The 16,342-nt window shown below is 45.3% G+C and overlaps 1 protein-coding gene across 1 annotated transcript in view; it reads right to left on the minus strand.

Annotated features, from left to right (window-relative positions):
- Positions 1-369: 369 nt before the first annotated feature.
- The window catches only part of LOC124033072 (leucine-rich repeat-containing protein 4C-like), a 94,789-nt gene continuing 78,816 nt past the window's right edge, over positions 370-16,342 (minus strand). Inside the window, exon 2 of the mRNA XM_046344996.1 lies at positions 370-3,113. Coding sequence (XP_046200952.1) covers positions 1,221-3,086 — 1,866 coding nt within the window. The 5' untranslated portion in view covers positions 3,087-3,113 and the 3' untranslated portion in view covers positions 370-1,220. The remainder of the gene's footprint in view (positions 3,114-16,342) is intronic.

A 16,342-nucleotide genomic window follows, 5' to 3' on the forward strand; every position in this document is an offset into this window, starting at 1 on the left:
GGGCTGTGGAGCCTCCCCTTCATTCTCCCACATCTTCTGCTGCACTGCCATTCCCCCCATGTCTAAAGAGAGACAAATGAGATATGTCGAGAGGAGAGACAAATGTGCCAGAGAAAGAGAGAGAGAGGAGAAGAGAGAGGAGAGTGTAAGAGAGGAGGATGAGCAAAGGAGAAAGGGGGACGGAGAGTAGGATGAGAGGTGAAGGAGAGGGGTTGGAAGAATGAGAGCGAGAGAGAGAGAGAGAGAGAGAGAGAGAGAGAGAGAGAGAGAGAGAGAGAGAGAGAGAGAGAGAGCGGTGAGAAAAGAGAGAGGGGGGGTATGAGGGGGAGAGTGATAGAGTGAAAGAGATACAGCGTGAGAGGAGGGAGAGAGAGAAGAGAGCGAGAGTGTGATAGGACAGGGGAAGGAGGGAGGGAGGGAGGGAGGGAGGGAGGGAGGGAGGGAGGGAGCCTTCATCTTAATTTAAGTGAAGGATGTATAGTTGTTGATTAGGAGCCGGGAAAATGCATGTTCAGTCATTTGGCCGTCTGGTTCCCGAGGCATGTTGGCCTCACTGCTCATTTCATTAACAGCCAAGTCATGGGGACATCTGTATCTCATCTAATTTGAGTGACAGGAAGGGTACAGTGTAATACGACGATCCTCCCTCTTCATCAGTTTTATGTAATGTAACTGTGATAATATTCGAGGGCTGTGAATATATCCAAAGGAATAAGGAAACACCAGGGCATCTGGGATATTATAATGACCTTCAAACATTTTGATAAAAATTCTCAAACAAGGCAGTATTATATTTTCATCTGACATGGCCCTATCGTCACATGGAAGCTTTGTTAATCTATTCTGTTGCTGCACTCATATTTGGAAACGATCTGAACATGGTTTGAATGTAGAGAATTCATTTACGTAGATGAGTTTGCAGTGAACCATTCTTCCCCCAACATCACGCAGAGGTTAAATAAAAATTGGAGCTAAAAAGCTCATTCAGATTTGTTTTTCTTGATTTAGCCACTAGACATATATTTTTTAAATAAATAATTTCTGTTTTGTAAAGACACTTTTTCAAATAGAACATCCATTTTGAAAGATGTTGATCCATTTGATCATTAACATCATCAGTCAAGTCAGTGTCAAGTCATTCCCTCACTAACCCTTACCATTCTGTCCATGATACTTCCTGTATGAGACAGCTGATATCGGATTCCTCTAACGAATCTCAATCAAATTTGGGTCTCTTGCACATTGTCTTTTGAGCTGGCTTGAATCAGTAAAGGTTCCTGTGTGTGGGAGTGGTGGTAGGTGCTTCTGTAAGTGTTGTAATGGTTGTAATGCTCCAATGGGGGCAGGTGTAAGTGGGTCTCCATGGCAGCGACACCGGCAAGCTCCTCCTCCACTGTGATGACCTCCATGGAGGAGGCGGGGCCATCGGGGTCCTGCTGGTGGTTCTGCTTCCTCATCTTGTAGAAAATGACCAGCAAGACGGCCGCCATGAGCGTGATGGCCACGAAGCAGCCGATGATGATCTTGGTGGTCTTCATCACCTCCTCCAAGCCGCGGTCCCCCTCCCCGTCCAGGTCCAGAACAGAGACGGTGTAGGTCCGCTCTGTGGTCCTGGTCTGGACTGGAGGCCCCCTGGTGGTCGAGGATGATACCCAGCCAATCGGTGGAAGAGCAGGAGTCTGGCTGTCGTCAACTGTCTCTGTGGTCTCCACGGTGACTGTGGTGAAGTAGGTGACGCCACTGTTCTCCACCGAGGTGACGTTGAGCACGGCAGAGGCAGAGATGTTGCCCGCCGTGTTGCTCACCATGCAGGTGTAAGTCCCCGTGTCCTGCATGGTGACGGTGGTGAAGTTCAACGTCCCGTCGTTGAGGACGGCCAGGCGCACCTTGTACGCCCCGTGGGTCACCAGAGACCCGTTGGGGGTGAGCCAGCTGACCGAGGTCAACGAGCTCGTTCTGCACTTGAGCTCAGCCGCCATGCCCTCTGTGACGTTGCGGTCCGCCGGCGGCTCCACGATGACAGGCACGTCGCACTGGAAGTAGCTGTGCTCTAGCTCGCCGATGTAGCGACCCCTGTAGCTGGCTGGGGTGTGGCAGCGGGCACAGCAGCTGGTGTTGGCAGGCACTGTCTCCTTCAGCCACCAGCTAAGCCACAGGATGTCACAGTTACAGTTCCAGGGGTTATGGTGCAGATGGACTCTCTCCAGGCGGTGCAGGGGGGTGAAGAGGTCATGGGGCAGCAGGGTGAGGTTGTTGTGGGCCAGGTTGAGCTCCACCAGGGACTGAAGGTCGTCAAAGGAGTTCCTCTCGATGGTCTGGATCTGAGCGTGCATCATCCACAACTTCTGCAAGTTCGCCAGCCCTGCGAAAGAGCCAGGCCCTATGACAGAGATCTGGTTCCCTGACATCTCTAGCTCCTCCAGCCTGACCAAGGGTAGGATGTTGGGGATCTCCTTGAGGTTGCACATGCCCAGGTTCAGGTAGCGCAGGTTGCTGAGGTCCTGGAAGGCTCCATCTGAGATGTAGGAGAGCCGCTTGAGCTCTCCAAGGTCCAGTCTTCGCAGCGAGGGGACCCGGTTGAAGGCGTACGACGGGATGCTCTCAATGGGGTTGTTCCTCAGCCACAGCTCCTTGAGCTTGGAGAGGTACTCGAACGCCCCATTGGGGATGGTGGTGAGACGGTTGTCGAACAGCTCCAGGGTGTTGAGACTGGCCAGGCCGTTGAAGGCGCCAATCTCGATGTTGCGGATGTGGTTCTTGCTCAGCTGCAGGATTTCCAGGTGCCGTAGATGCTTGAAGCTGTCCACCTTGATCACCTGGATGAGGTTGTCCTGCAGGTTCAGGTAACGTGTGTTGGTTGAGATGCCGTCGGGGACATCGCGCAGGCTCCGGCGGGTGCAGATCACCTTGCTGAACTGGTTGCTGCAGGAGCAGACAGAGGGGCAGGTCTGGGCACGCACCAGGCCGGCCACCGCCAGGATCTGGAGGGCCAACAGTAGCACGAAGAGGGGATAGGACCGAGCCCCCCTCAGCCTAGGATCTCTCATTGTCTGGCGCTGGAGGGAGGAGATCATTGTGATCAGCATTCATAGTTCAGTGACTGGTGGTCCTCTCTGAAATATTGTAAAGAGAAGAGAGAAATGTACAACAGATTAGGCAGTGGGACAATATAAGACAAGCAAAGAAAACTAGATGCAGAACAGAAGGTAATTATGGGTAATGCCACTTATTTTTATGTGTATAACATATATTGAAGGGACACCATACTGTCTGTGCTCAATGCACATGCCTGGGATAATGACCTACATGAGGAAGAGAGATGGTGAAATGTAGTTGCCTTATCATTGGGGATGGATGGATGTTCACTCATCCTAGATAGTCATCATAAACACTGTCCATCTGTGGAGCATTAGAGCAGTCAGGGATGTCAGGACTCCCCAGGACAGGACTCCCCATATGAACTTTACTCTCTCATCAATAAATAAATACAAATCGTTGTCATTTATGTCCTAACCCGGGAAGTTAATTATTCATCTGTACATTTGGGGCGGGAGGGTAGCCTAGTGGTTAGAGCGTTGGACTAGTAACCGCAAGGTTGTAAGTTCAAACCCTGAGCTGACAAGGTACAAATCTGTCGTTCTACCCCTGAACAGGCAGTTAACCCACTGGTCCTAGGCCCTCATTGAAAATAAGAATTTGTTCTTAACTGACTTGCCTAGTTAAATAAAGGTTTTAAAAAAAATCTTCAGTAAGACAATAAAACCAGACAGTTGATTTCTCTTGTTGTATACTTCATTTCATAAATTGATTTGTCACAAAACGGACTGTTTTTTCAGTCTCAAAACGTAGATGAATTTCACAATGTGTTTTTAGAGGAGGACGTGTCTACCAGCTTAGAAATAAGTCAACAACAGAGATGGTACTGGTGTTGAAACAATGTCTAATATTATTCTGATAGAACAACAAACGGTGCATTCGGAAAGTATTCAGACCCCTTCCCTTTTTCCACATTTTGTTACGTTACAGCCTTATTGTTATGCAGGTGAATGAGGACCCAAAAGCGACTTGGCGAAAACAGAGTCTTTATTCCAGTAAAGGAAAATAGGCAATACTCCTAGACAAATCGGAGCAGAAAACAAAACATAAAAAACTAATTCCACTCGTAGTGACGAGGACAGACTGGAGACTCGACCATAAACTGTAGGTTGCCTCGGGAAGGCACCGACCGTAGCAGACTCAGACACCTGCTCACACGCAGCATCTGAGGGAAACAAGACACAGCACGGCGAACAAAATACAAGGATCCGACAGGACAGAAACGGAAGACAAGGGGAGAAATAGGGACTCTAATCAGAGGACAAGATAGGGAACAGGTGTGGAAAGACTAAATGAGTGAGTAGGAGAATAGGAACAGCTGGGAGCAGGAACGGAACGATAGAGAGAGGAGAGAGAGGGAGGGGGAGAGAGAGGGATAGAAAAAGGGAACGAACCTAATAAGACCAGCAGGGGGAAACGAACAGAAGGGAAAGCATAATGACAAGACAATATAAGACAAAACATGACACTTATTCTAAAATGGATTCAATTAAATTTTTTTCCTCCTCAATCTAAACACAATACCCTAAACAACAATGCAAAAACAGGTTTTAAGACATTTTTGCAAATGTATAAAAATAAAATAACAGAAATTCCTTGTAAGTATTCATATAAGTATTCATATATAATATAAGTATTCATATATAATATAAGTATTCCTATATAATATAAGTATTCATATATAATATAAGTATTCATATATAATATAAGTATTCATATAATATAAGTATTCCTATATAATATAAGTATTCCTATATAATATAAGTATTCATATATAATATAAGTATTCATATATAATATAAGTATTCATATATAATATAAGTATTCCTATATAATATAAGTATTCATATATAATATAAGTATTCAAACTCTTAACTATGAGACTCAAAATCGAGCTCAGGTGCATCCTGTTTCTATTGATCATCCCTAAGATGTTTTTACAACTTGATTGGAGTCCATCTGTGCGAAATTGAATTGATTGGACATGATTTGCAAAGGCAAACACGTCTGTCTATATAAGTTCCCATAGTTGGCAGTGCACGTCAGAGCAAGAACTAAGCCACGAGGTCGAAGGAATTGTCCATAGAGCTTCAAGACAGGATTGTGTCGAGGCACAGATCTGTAGAAGGGTACCAAAATATTTTTGCAGTATTGAAGGTCCCAAATAACACCGTGGCCTCCATCATTCATAAATGGAAGAAGTTTTGAACCACCAAGACTCTTCCTAGAACAGTCTGACCGCCTGGCCAAACTGAGCAATCGTGGAAGAGGGGCCTTAGTCAGGGAGGTGACCAAAAACCCAATTGTCACTCTGATAATTTATGAATGATGGAGGCCACTGTATTATTTGGGACCTTCAATGCTGCAAAAATATTTTGGTACCTTTCTACAGATCTGTGCCTCGACACAATCCTGTCTCGAAGCTCTATGGACAATTCCTTCGACCTCGTGGCTTAGTACTGAGAAACAAGATGATCTGGTCTGATGAAACCAAGATTGTACTTTTTGTCCTGAATCCCAAGCCTCACATCTGGAAGAAACCTGGCACCATCACTACGGTGAAGCACTTTGGTGGCAGCATCATGCTGTGGGAATATTTTTCAGAGGCAGGGACTGGGAGAGTATTCAGGATCGAGGGAAAGATGAACGGAGCAAAGTTCATAGAGACCCTTGACAAAAACCTGATCCAGAGCACTCAGGACCTCAGACATGGGCGAAGGTTCACCTTCCAACGGGATAACGACCCTAAGCACACAGTCAAGACAACACAGGAGTGGCTTCGGGACGAGTCTCTGAATGTCCTTGAGTGACCCAGCCAGAGCCCGGACTTGAACCCGATCGAACATCTCTGGAGAGACCTGAAAAAAGCTGTTCAGCAACACTCCCCATCCAACCTGACAGAGCTTGAGAGGATCTGCAGAGAGGAATGGGAGAAACTCCCCAAATACAGTTGTGCCAAGCTTGTAGCATCATACCCAAGAAGAATCATGGTTGTAATCGCTGCCAAAGGTGCTTCAACAACATACTGCGTACAGGGTCTGAATACTTATGTAAATTTAACATTTCGGTTTTCTTTATCAATTAAATTTGCAAAAATGTCTAAACTGTTTTCTCTATGTCATTATGGGTATTGTGTTTAGATTGATGGGGGAAAAAAACATTTAATCCATTTTAGAATAAGTCTGTAAGGTAACAAAATGTGGAAAAAGTCAAGGGGTCTGAATAGTTTCCGAATGCACTGTTTTTCACCATAAGAAACTATGTCTAATATTCTCCTGATATAACAGCATCATTTACCATGAGAGGAGTAAAATGTGTAATATAATAGATAGAGATGTAGAGTGAAATATATTAGCACATACCAAACATGTTTCTACTCACAATACACGAGCAAATGCTCGTTACGTCAAATATAAAAGTGAACAAGGTTTTTCAAGGCCCTTTAACATTCTCATCTCTCCTCAGCTTCTCTAACTCAAGTCATATCAGCAGTCGTCTCTTTCAGAGGGACCCGGAGGCATAGAAAACGACTCTGTTTTGACAGGTGTTTTCTAAACGGTGAAAATTGTGAAGCGATGTGGAAATGCGTTTTCCAGCGTTGGCCGAGTGGGTGATTTAATCAGTGGGAAATGAATCTCTAAATATGCCCCTGTGAAAGTGGTTAGCACCAGCAGAGATGCCACTCCAGAGCGGTGTGAGAAGCCCGCCAAGAGACACTTCCACTGGGGGCGTCAGACGGAATCAGGCCACGGCCTAGCAGGGGTTCCTTTTGTCAAGCCGGCATTACGCTACAACCACTCTGCATAGCAGCCTCGTCTCTTTAATGGCTGATTGCAGGGAAGGAGGCCTATGGAAAAACACAAATAGTGACAAAAGCATTGACGCAGAATCGTTTCTGTTGGGTAACAATGTAGGTTCTTATGTTGATGCTGTGGTGTTTGGTTAACTGCATGACAGACAGAATCAGGCAGGGGTTGGTTTTGTCAAGCCGGGCATTACGCTACAACCACTATGCATAGCAGCCTCATCTCTTTAAATGGCTGATTGCAGGGAGGAAAGCCTATGGAAAAACATGAATGGTGACAAAAGCATTGACTCAGAATAGTTTCTGTTGGGTAATAATATACAGGTAAGTGCCAAAATAAAATGTTGATGTGTGCTTGGGGTTATTGTCTTGCTGGAAGATCCACTTGCAGCCAAGTTTCAGCCTCCTGGCAGAAGCAACCAGGTTGTTGGCTAAAATGTCCTGGTACTTGATACATTTCTGTATGGACCTCATGTTGAGCATGAGGGTATTGTCATGCTGAAACAGGAAAGGGCCTTCCCCAAACTGTAGCCACAAAGTTGGAAGCACAGAATTGTCTAGAAAGTCATTGTATGCTGTAGCGTTAAGACTTCCCTTCACTGGAACTGAGCAGCCTGAACCATGAAAAACAGCTCCAGAACATTATTCATCCTCCACCAAACTTTACAGTTGGCATTATGCATTGGGGCAGGTAGTGTTCTTCTGGCATCCGCCAAACACAGATTTGTCCATGGGACTGCCAGATGGTGAGGCGTGATTCATCACTCCAGAGAAGGCGTTTCCACTGCTCCAGTGAGCTTTATACCACTCCAGCCATGGATACCAATTTCATGAAGCTCCTGACCACCAAGGCATTCTAGAGCAGTGGTCACCAAGGCATTCTAAAAGAGCAGTGGCCACCAAGGCATTCTAGAGCAGTGGCCACCAAGGCATTCTAGAGCAGTGGTCACCAAGGCATTCTAGAGCAGTGGTCACCAAGGCATTCTAGAGCAGTGGTCACCAAGGCATTCTAGAGCAGTGGTCACCAAGGCATTCTAGAGCAGTGGTCACCAAGGCATTCTAGAGCAGTGGTCACCAAGGCATTCTAGAGCAGTGGTCACCAAGGCATTCTAGAGCAGTGGTCACCAAGGCATTCTAGAGCAGTGGTCACCAAGGCATTCTAGAGCAGTGGTCACCAAGGCACTCTAGAGCAGTGGCCACCAAGGCATTCTAGAGCAGTGGTCACCAAGGCATTCCTAGTTGATCGACAAACATTTCTGTAGAAAACTAAACAATAAAACCTTGTGATCCAATATTTTTTATTTGTCTCGGGCTGAAGGTACAAACTCTGTCTTCCGGGGGGGGGCCCAGAGAGCAAATCAAGTGCACTATAGTCCTACCGCTGGCCAATCGGACGGCTTAGATTACCATGTCTGCAGTAACGTAGCAGGCATAAAAGAAAGCTACAGCAAAGTTGATACTGTGAGATTCCAAAATGTTTAAAACCATGAGAGAGACTCAATGAGAACAGCAAAGAGATGCTGTTTTTATGCCTGAGTTCATGTTTCAGTTCTTACTCAGCCCTGTCAACACTTTGTATTCAACACTTTTAGAAGCCATGAAATGCCAGTTCTTCCTATTTCCACTCAGCGCTACAACAAGCACTGCAGCAGTAATGAATGAGTAGGAAAGTCTATAGACTTGCCTTCTTGTTATTTTTAGCAGTTTGGGTATTTTTTTACACCTAGGAATATTTCACTTTCTCTGTTCATAAGAGGAACAACATGAATTTGTACATGAGGCAGAAATAATGCGGTGAGACTCCAGTTTGGCCATCAGCTGAAACACGGTGTCTCTTTGTGGTCAGTGTCAGTGGAGGAAAGGGAGAGCAGAGGGATGTTGAGAGACGACCCTCAGTCTGCTGCTCTTTCTCTCCACTGAGACTGACCAGTCAGCTGAAACACGGTGTCTCTTTTGTGGTCAGTGTCAGTGGGAGAAAGGGAGAGCAGAGGGATGTTGAGAGACGACCCTCAGTCTGCTGCTCTTTCTCTCCACTGCTCTTTCTCTCCACTGAGACTGACCCTCAGACCATCAGATGTAACACGGTGTCTCTTTGTGGTCAGTGTCAGTGGAGGAAAGGGAGAGCAGAGGGATGTTGAGAGACGACCCTCAGTCTGCTGCTCTTTCTCTCCACTGAGACAGACCATCAGATGTAACACGGTGTCTCTTTGTGGTCAGTGTCAGTGGAGGAAAGGGAGAGCAGAGGGATGTTGAGAGACGACCCTCAGTCTGCTGCTCTTTCTCTCCACTGAGACTGACCCTCAGTCTGCTGCTCTTTCTCTCCACTGAGACTGACCCTCAGTCTGCTGCTCTTTCTCCAGTGGAGAAAGGGAGACAGTCTGAGAGACTGACCCTCAGTCTGCTGCTCTTTCTCTCCACTGAGACCATGACCCTCAGTCTGCTGCTCTTTGGTCTCTCTGAGAAAGACCCTCAGTCACTGAGAATGACCCTCAGTCTGCTGCTCTTTCTCTGAGACTGACCCTCAGTCTGAGAGACTGACCCTCAGTCTGCTGCTCTTTCTCTCCACTGAGACTGACCCTCAGTCTGCTGCTCTTTCTCTCCACTGAGACTGACCCTCAGTCTGCTGCTCTTTCTCTCCACTGAGACTGACCCTCAGTCTGCTGCTCCCTCAGTCTGCTGCTCTTTCTCTCCACTGAGACTGACCCTCAGTCTGCTGCTCTTTCTCTCCACTGAGACTGACCCTCAGTCTGCTGCTCTTTCTCTCCACTGAGACTGACCCTCAGTCTGCTGCTCTTTCTCTCCACTGAGACTGACCCTCAGTCTGCTGCTCTTTCTCTCCACTGAGACTGACCCTCAGTCTGCTGCTCTTTCTCTCCACTGAGACTGACCCTCAGTCTGCTGCTCTTTCTCTCCACTGAGACTGACCCTCAGTCTGCTGCTCTTTCTCTCCACTGAGACTGACCCTCAGTCTGCTGCTCTTTCTCTCCACTGAGACTGACCATCAGATGCAGGCACCATCAGCCCAGTGAAATAAAAAAATAAAAAGCAAATTATTTAAATGTATGATCAGTCAGCTGTGCCTCCCAAGTAATACAACAAACAGATCTATTACCGGTGTGATCATATATAATATAATCCAAATATATATATTTTTAAATGGCTTGAACAACAATGCATTGGCAGGGCAATTCAAGCAAAGCTAATATGTGGTGACAATGTTTTGCGCCTATAGTTTACTGCACAAACCTCATTGCTACAATTCTGTTTTTAATTGGTTAATGTGCATAGGCTTACAACTTGTTTTTTTAATATATATTTTCTGTGTACTTTTTCATGATATCCAAATTGGTAGTTACAGTCTTGTCCCATTGCTGCAACTCCCTTACAGACTCGGGATAGGCGAAGGTCAAGAGACATGCGTCCCATGAAACATGACCCTGCCAAGCCGCACTGCTTCTGGGCACACTGGTCAGTTAACCCGGAAACCGGCCGCACCAATGAGTTGGAGGAAACACTGTGCAGTGAGCGGAAGTCAGCTTGCAAGCGCCCAGCCCGCCACAAGGAGTCTCTAGAGCATAATGGGACAAGGAAATCCCAGCCAACCAAACCCTCTCCTAACCCTGACAACGCTGGGCCACCTCATGGATCTCCTGGTTGACACAGCCTGGGATCGAACCTGGGTCTGTAGTGACGCCTCAAGCACTGCGATGCAGTGCCTTAGACCACTGCACCACTTGGGAGGCTTACGTTTTTTAAGTCATGTTAAAACAAATCTGAGCTGTAGTTCTCAGCTTGCATTTTGACTCAGAAAGTGACCTTGACTCAGAAAAGGGTGGTGACCACTGTTCTAGAGCTTTCCCTGTTAACACTATCAACATTTCCCTTTACTGTGGCAATTGTGATCGAATTAACGCAATATTAGCCACTTTCAATGCAACATACCGAAACAAAACAAACTATGCAAGATATTTTGTTGTAGGCAGAACGTATCGGAGTAGGATTCTATTACATTGACACGCACTACTCAGCCCGTACTCTTCACAGACCAGCGCGGCAGAAACAATCAGACCTGCAGTAGGCCTGTATGCAAATAGACCATTGCCATATATGAATCTGTGCCATTTACTTTGAACTGGACTGTGTTTACAGCATGAGCAGTCATGAGTAGATGCTCTTTTTTCCCCCGATCAACACAAGAGCTGAATGTCGCCACAACTGTACATTGTATTGATATCCTTTGCTAGTTAGTGAGTTATTAGCCCAGTTATAGATCATTTGTAGTCAGCAATAGGGGAGTGATTGCATCCTACAAGAGCACAAAATGTATACATTTCTAGGCATATTTGAAAAGTGAGTCAGGTAAAGAGCTTTTTTTGTCTTAAAGGAGCATTGTTGCATTTTGAGACAGGCTCGAATAAGCTAAGTGGCCAAGAGGCAGAGGGTAGCATCATTTGTCTGATTCTCTCTAATAATGGTATGAGAATAATAATGTATTTTATTTTGTTAAGGGGTTTCTTGCATCGAACAACAGAAGTTTACCTTATATCTTTATTGACATTTTATTTCAGTATTTACACTGACTCTATACACACTCACAGGGCCCTACAAACTCACAGGGCCCTACACACTCACAGGGCCCTACAAACTCACAGGGCCCTACACACTCACAGGGCCCTACAAACTCACGCACTCCATCATTTTATCTCTCACACATAATATGCACATACATTTACACTGACTCTACACACACCCACTCACATACAAGCTGCTGCTACTGAAGGACAAGTTGATAAACAGGTTCATGTCAAGCCCTGCGGGTATCATGGAACGTAGGTCTACATTGAACACATCACATTGGGTGCTACTGTAGGCTGAATGATAGAACAGCTATTTCCATGTTAAAACGTTATGGGATTCATTTTCTCCATTGTTTTTGATGGTGGGCCATTCTGGTAGGCCTACATTATGATCAAATAGCCACAGTAGCCTACATGGCTACATGGCTCCTGTAACAGAGAGCAGGGACAGCCTCAGTGTTCACAGTAAATGCTAAGCTAGAAGTTTGCACTCAGCAGACCTGAAATTTGCTCAGTGCTGGAAAGAATCAGAGGGAACATTGCTCCCGACAAACAGTTATTGTGCTGAAGTTGCTTCCAGAGATAATTTGGAAATCGGTAGTGAGTGTTGCAACCCAGGACAGACGATTCCTACGCACTAAACATGTCAGCACTCGGCGGTCCCGTTCTGTGAGCTTGTGTGGCCTACCACTTCGCAGCTGAGCCGTTGTTGCTCCTAGACATTTCCACTTCATAATAACAGCACAGTGACCAGGGTAGTTCGAGCAGGGCAGAAATTTGAACTGACTTATTGGAAAGGAGGCATCCTATGACTGTGTCACGTTGAAAGTCACTGAGCTCTTCAGCACAGGCCATTCAACTTCAAATGTTTTTGTCTATGGAGATTGCATGGCTGTGTGCTCGATTTTATACACTGTCAGCAACAGGTGGAGTTGAATCCACATACTTTTGGCCATGTAGTGTAGCTCAGTATTTGTATAATTTATTTCATACAGTCTATTTTTATCATCTTTATCCAAGGGATCCAATTATTTTGGAATCCACTGTATATTGTCGTGAATGAAAACAAATCTCTCACACTCACTATGATAGGTTTTTACAATTGTTCTAATAATGAATTGAAAAACACTGAACATTTAGCTAGGAACAGGTGTTTTTTTAATGCTTGTCGGGCCGGGAGGTAAAGTGATCTATTTTAAGATGCTGAAAGTTACATGGTCTAATAGAGAGGTGCTCTCTTCATTTGATCACTGTGTTGTCACAGATAATTTTCCTGGGCAACAGGAAATGCAAATTCCAGATTTAAAAAGGGCTTCTAAAGTTTGGAATTTCCACTTTAAAGTATCAGACTTCATTTGTCTGAAATAAAAATGCATCAACCTTTTTCAAAAATATCCCTGAATTATAATCCACATAACTTCTATTTCCTGTTGATGCAGGATTATTTTCCTGCTGTGAGAAACTGTGTAATCTGTGTACGTCTACAGTCAAAGTATACACTTGTGTGCTTGATTTTACAGACCAACATACAGTATTTGTTTGGCACAGCAAGCAAGGTCAAAAGTGCAGCAATGTAATCAATGTGAAAACCAAAACATTACTGAGAGACCATACAGTACATGATCTCAGACTGTAGACCAGGGATCACCTAGATTCAGCCTGAGGGCCGTCAGTACATGATCTCAGACTGTAGACCAGGGATCAACTAGATTCAGCCTGAGGGCCGTCAGTACATGATCTCAGACAACTGTAGACCAGGGATCAGACTAGATTCAGCCTGATCTCAGAGGGGATCCTAGATCAGTACATGATCTCAGACCGTAGACCAGGGATCAACTAGATTCAGCCTGAGGGCCATCAGTACATGATCTCAGACCGTAGACCAGGGATCACCTAGATTCAGCCTGAGGGCCGTCAGTACATGATCTCAGACTGTAGACCAGGGATCAACTAGATTCAGCCCGAGGGCCGTCAGTACATGATCTCAGACTGTAGACCAGGGATCAACTAGATTCAGCCTGAGGGCCATCAGTACATGATCTCAGACTGTAGACCAGGGATCAACTAGATTCAGCCTGAGGGCCATCAGTACATGATCTCAGACTGTAGACCAGGGATCACCTAGATTCAGCCTGAGGGCCATCAGTACATGATCTCAGACCGTAGACCAGGGATCAACTAGATTCAGCCTGAGGGCCATCAGTACATGATCTCAGACCGTAGACCAGGGATCAACTAGATTCAGCCTGAGGGCCATCAGTACATGATCTCAGACCGTAGACCAGGGATCAACTAGATTCAGCCTGAGGGCCATCAGTACATGATCTCAGACCGTAGACCAGGGATCAACTAGATTCAGCCTGAGGGCCATCAGTACATGATCTCAGACCGTAGACAGGGATCAGATAGCATGATGATCTCAGACCGTAGACCAGGGATCAACTAGATTCAGTTAGCGAACCCTGCTGTAGACAAGTAGCGGAATGTACTCATGATCATGACATGTATACAAGAGATCTATTTTAAGATGCTGTGATCACAAGAGCATAAAAAAGGAGCAATCAGCTCTCATATGCATGAATAATATAATGTGATTGTCTGATTGAGACTAATATGACGCATGAAGCAAGATAAGCAATGTACCACATTCGAGACCGTACACAATGCCAACAATGATTGAAATAATGACGTGTTTTGCGTAATCATGTGTTTTGAACCTTTATTTGAGGCTTTTTTAAATCAAACTGTCCCCTTTTTTGGTTTATGTCAGATAGTGCAACACAATCCTCAGACAATGGATTTCATTTTTGGTGTAATTCTCATTCTGGATTAGGCTTAAAATACAGGATAACATCTTGCTAAAATAAACACAGGACACTAGACGGATTGGGTAACACACAGGTCTCTAGATGGATTGGGTAACACACAGGACACTAGATGGATTGGGTTAAACACAGGACTCTAGATGGATTGGGTAGAACACAGGACACTAGATGGATTGGGTTAAACACAGGACTCTAGATGGATTGGGTAGAACACAGGTCTGTAGATGGATTGGGTAGAACACAGGACTCTAGATGGATTGGGTTAAAACACAGGACTCTAGATGGATTGGGTAGAACACAGGACACTAGATGGATTGGGTAGAACACAGGACTCTAGATGGAGATTGGGTAAAACACAGGACTCAGATGGATTGGGTACACCAGGACACTAGATGGATTGGCTCTGTCAGACACAAACAGGTCTGCTAGATGGATTGGCCCAGTCAAAACACAGGACAGCGGAGTCAATAGACCAGGGATACCTAGGGGATAAGTAACACAGGACTCATGATGGATTGTATAAACACAGGACTCTAGATGGATTAGAACACAGGTCTCTAGATGGATTGGGTAGAACACAGGACACTAGATGGATTGGGTAAAACACAGGACACTAGATGGATTGGGTAGAACACAGGACTTTAGATGGATTGGGTAAAACACAGGACACTAGAAGGATTGGGTAGAACACAGGACTCTAGATGGATTGGGTAAAACACAGATCTCTAGATGGATTGGGTAGAACACAGGACACTAGATGGATTGGGTTAAACACAGATCTCTAGATGGATTGGGTAGAACACAGGACTCTAGATGGATTGGGTAGAACACAGGACACTAGATGGATTGGGTAGAACACAGGTCTCTAAATGGATTGGGTAGAACACAGGACACTAGAAGGATTGGGTAGAACACAGGACTCTAGATGGATTGGGTAGAACACAGGACTTTAGATGGATTGGGTAAAACACAGGACACTAGATGGATTGGGTAGAACACAGGACTTTAGATGGATTGGGTAAAACACAGGACTAGATGGATTGGGTAGAACACAGGACTCTAGATGGATTGGGTAAAACACAGGACTTTAGATGGATTGGGTAAAACACAGGACTCTAGATGGATTGGGTAAAACACAGGACACTAGATGGATTGGGTAAACACAGGACTTTAGATGGATTGGGTAGAACACAGGACACTATGGATTGGGTAGAACACAGGACACTAGATGGATTGGGTAGAACACAGGACTCTAGATGGATTGGGTAATTGGGTACACAGGACACTAGAAGGATTGGGTAGAACACAGGACTCTAGATGGATTGGGTAAAACACAGGACTCTAGATGGATTGGGTAGAACACAGGACACTAGATGGATTGGGTAGAACACAGGTCTCTAGATGGATTGGGTAGAACCACAGGACACTAGATGGATTGGGTAAAACACAGGACACTAGATGGATTGGGTAGAACACAGGACTTTAGATGGATTGGGTAAAACACAGGACACTAGAAGGATTGGGTAGAACACAGGACTCTAGATGGATTGGGTAAAACACAGGACACTAGATGGATTGGGTAAAACACAGGACTTTAGATGGATTGGGTAGAACACAGGTCTCTAGATGGATTGGGTAAAACACAGATCTCTAGATGGATTGGGTAGAACACAGGACACTAGATGGATTGGGTTAAACACAGATCTCTAGATGGATTGGGTAGAACACAGGACTCTAGATGGATTGGGTAGAACACAGGACACTAGATGGATTGGGTAGAACACAGGTCTCTAGATGGATTGGGTAGAACACAGGACACTAGAAGGATTGGGTAGAACACAGGACTCTAGATGGATTGGGTAGAACACAGGACTTTAGATGGATTGGGTAGAACACAGGACTCTAGATGGTTTGGGTAGAACACAGGACTTTAGATGGATTGGGTAAAACACAGGACTTTAGATGGATTGGGTAGAACACAGGACTCTAGATGGATTGGGTAAAACACAGGACTCTAGATGGATTGGGTAGAACACAGG

This window comes from Oncorhynchus gorbuscha, linkage group LG04, assembly GCF_021184085.1.
Source record: "Oncorhynchus gorbuscha isolate QuinsamMale2020 ecotype Even-year linkage group LG04, OgorEven_v1.0, whole genome shotgun sequence".
NCBI classification, from domain to species: domain Eukaryota; kingdom Metazoa; phylum Chordata; class Actinopteri; order Salmoniformes; family Salmonidae; genus Oncorhynchus; species Oncorhynchus gorbuscha.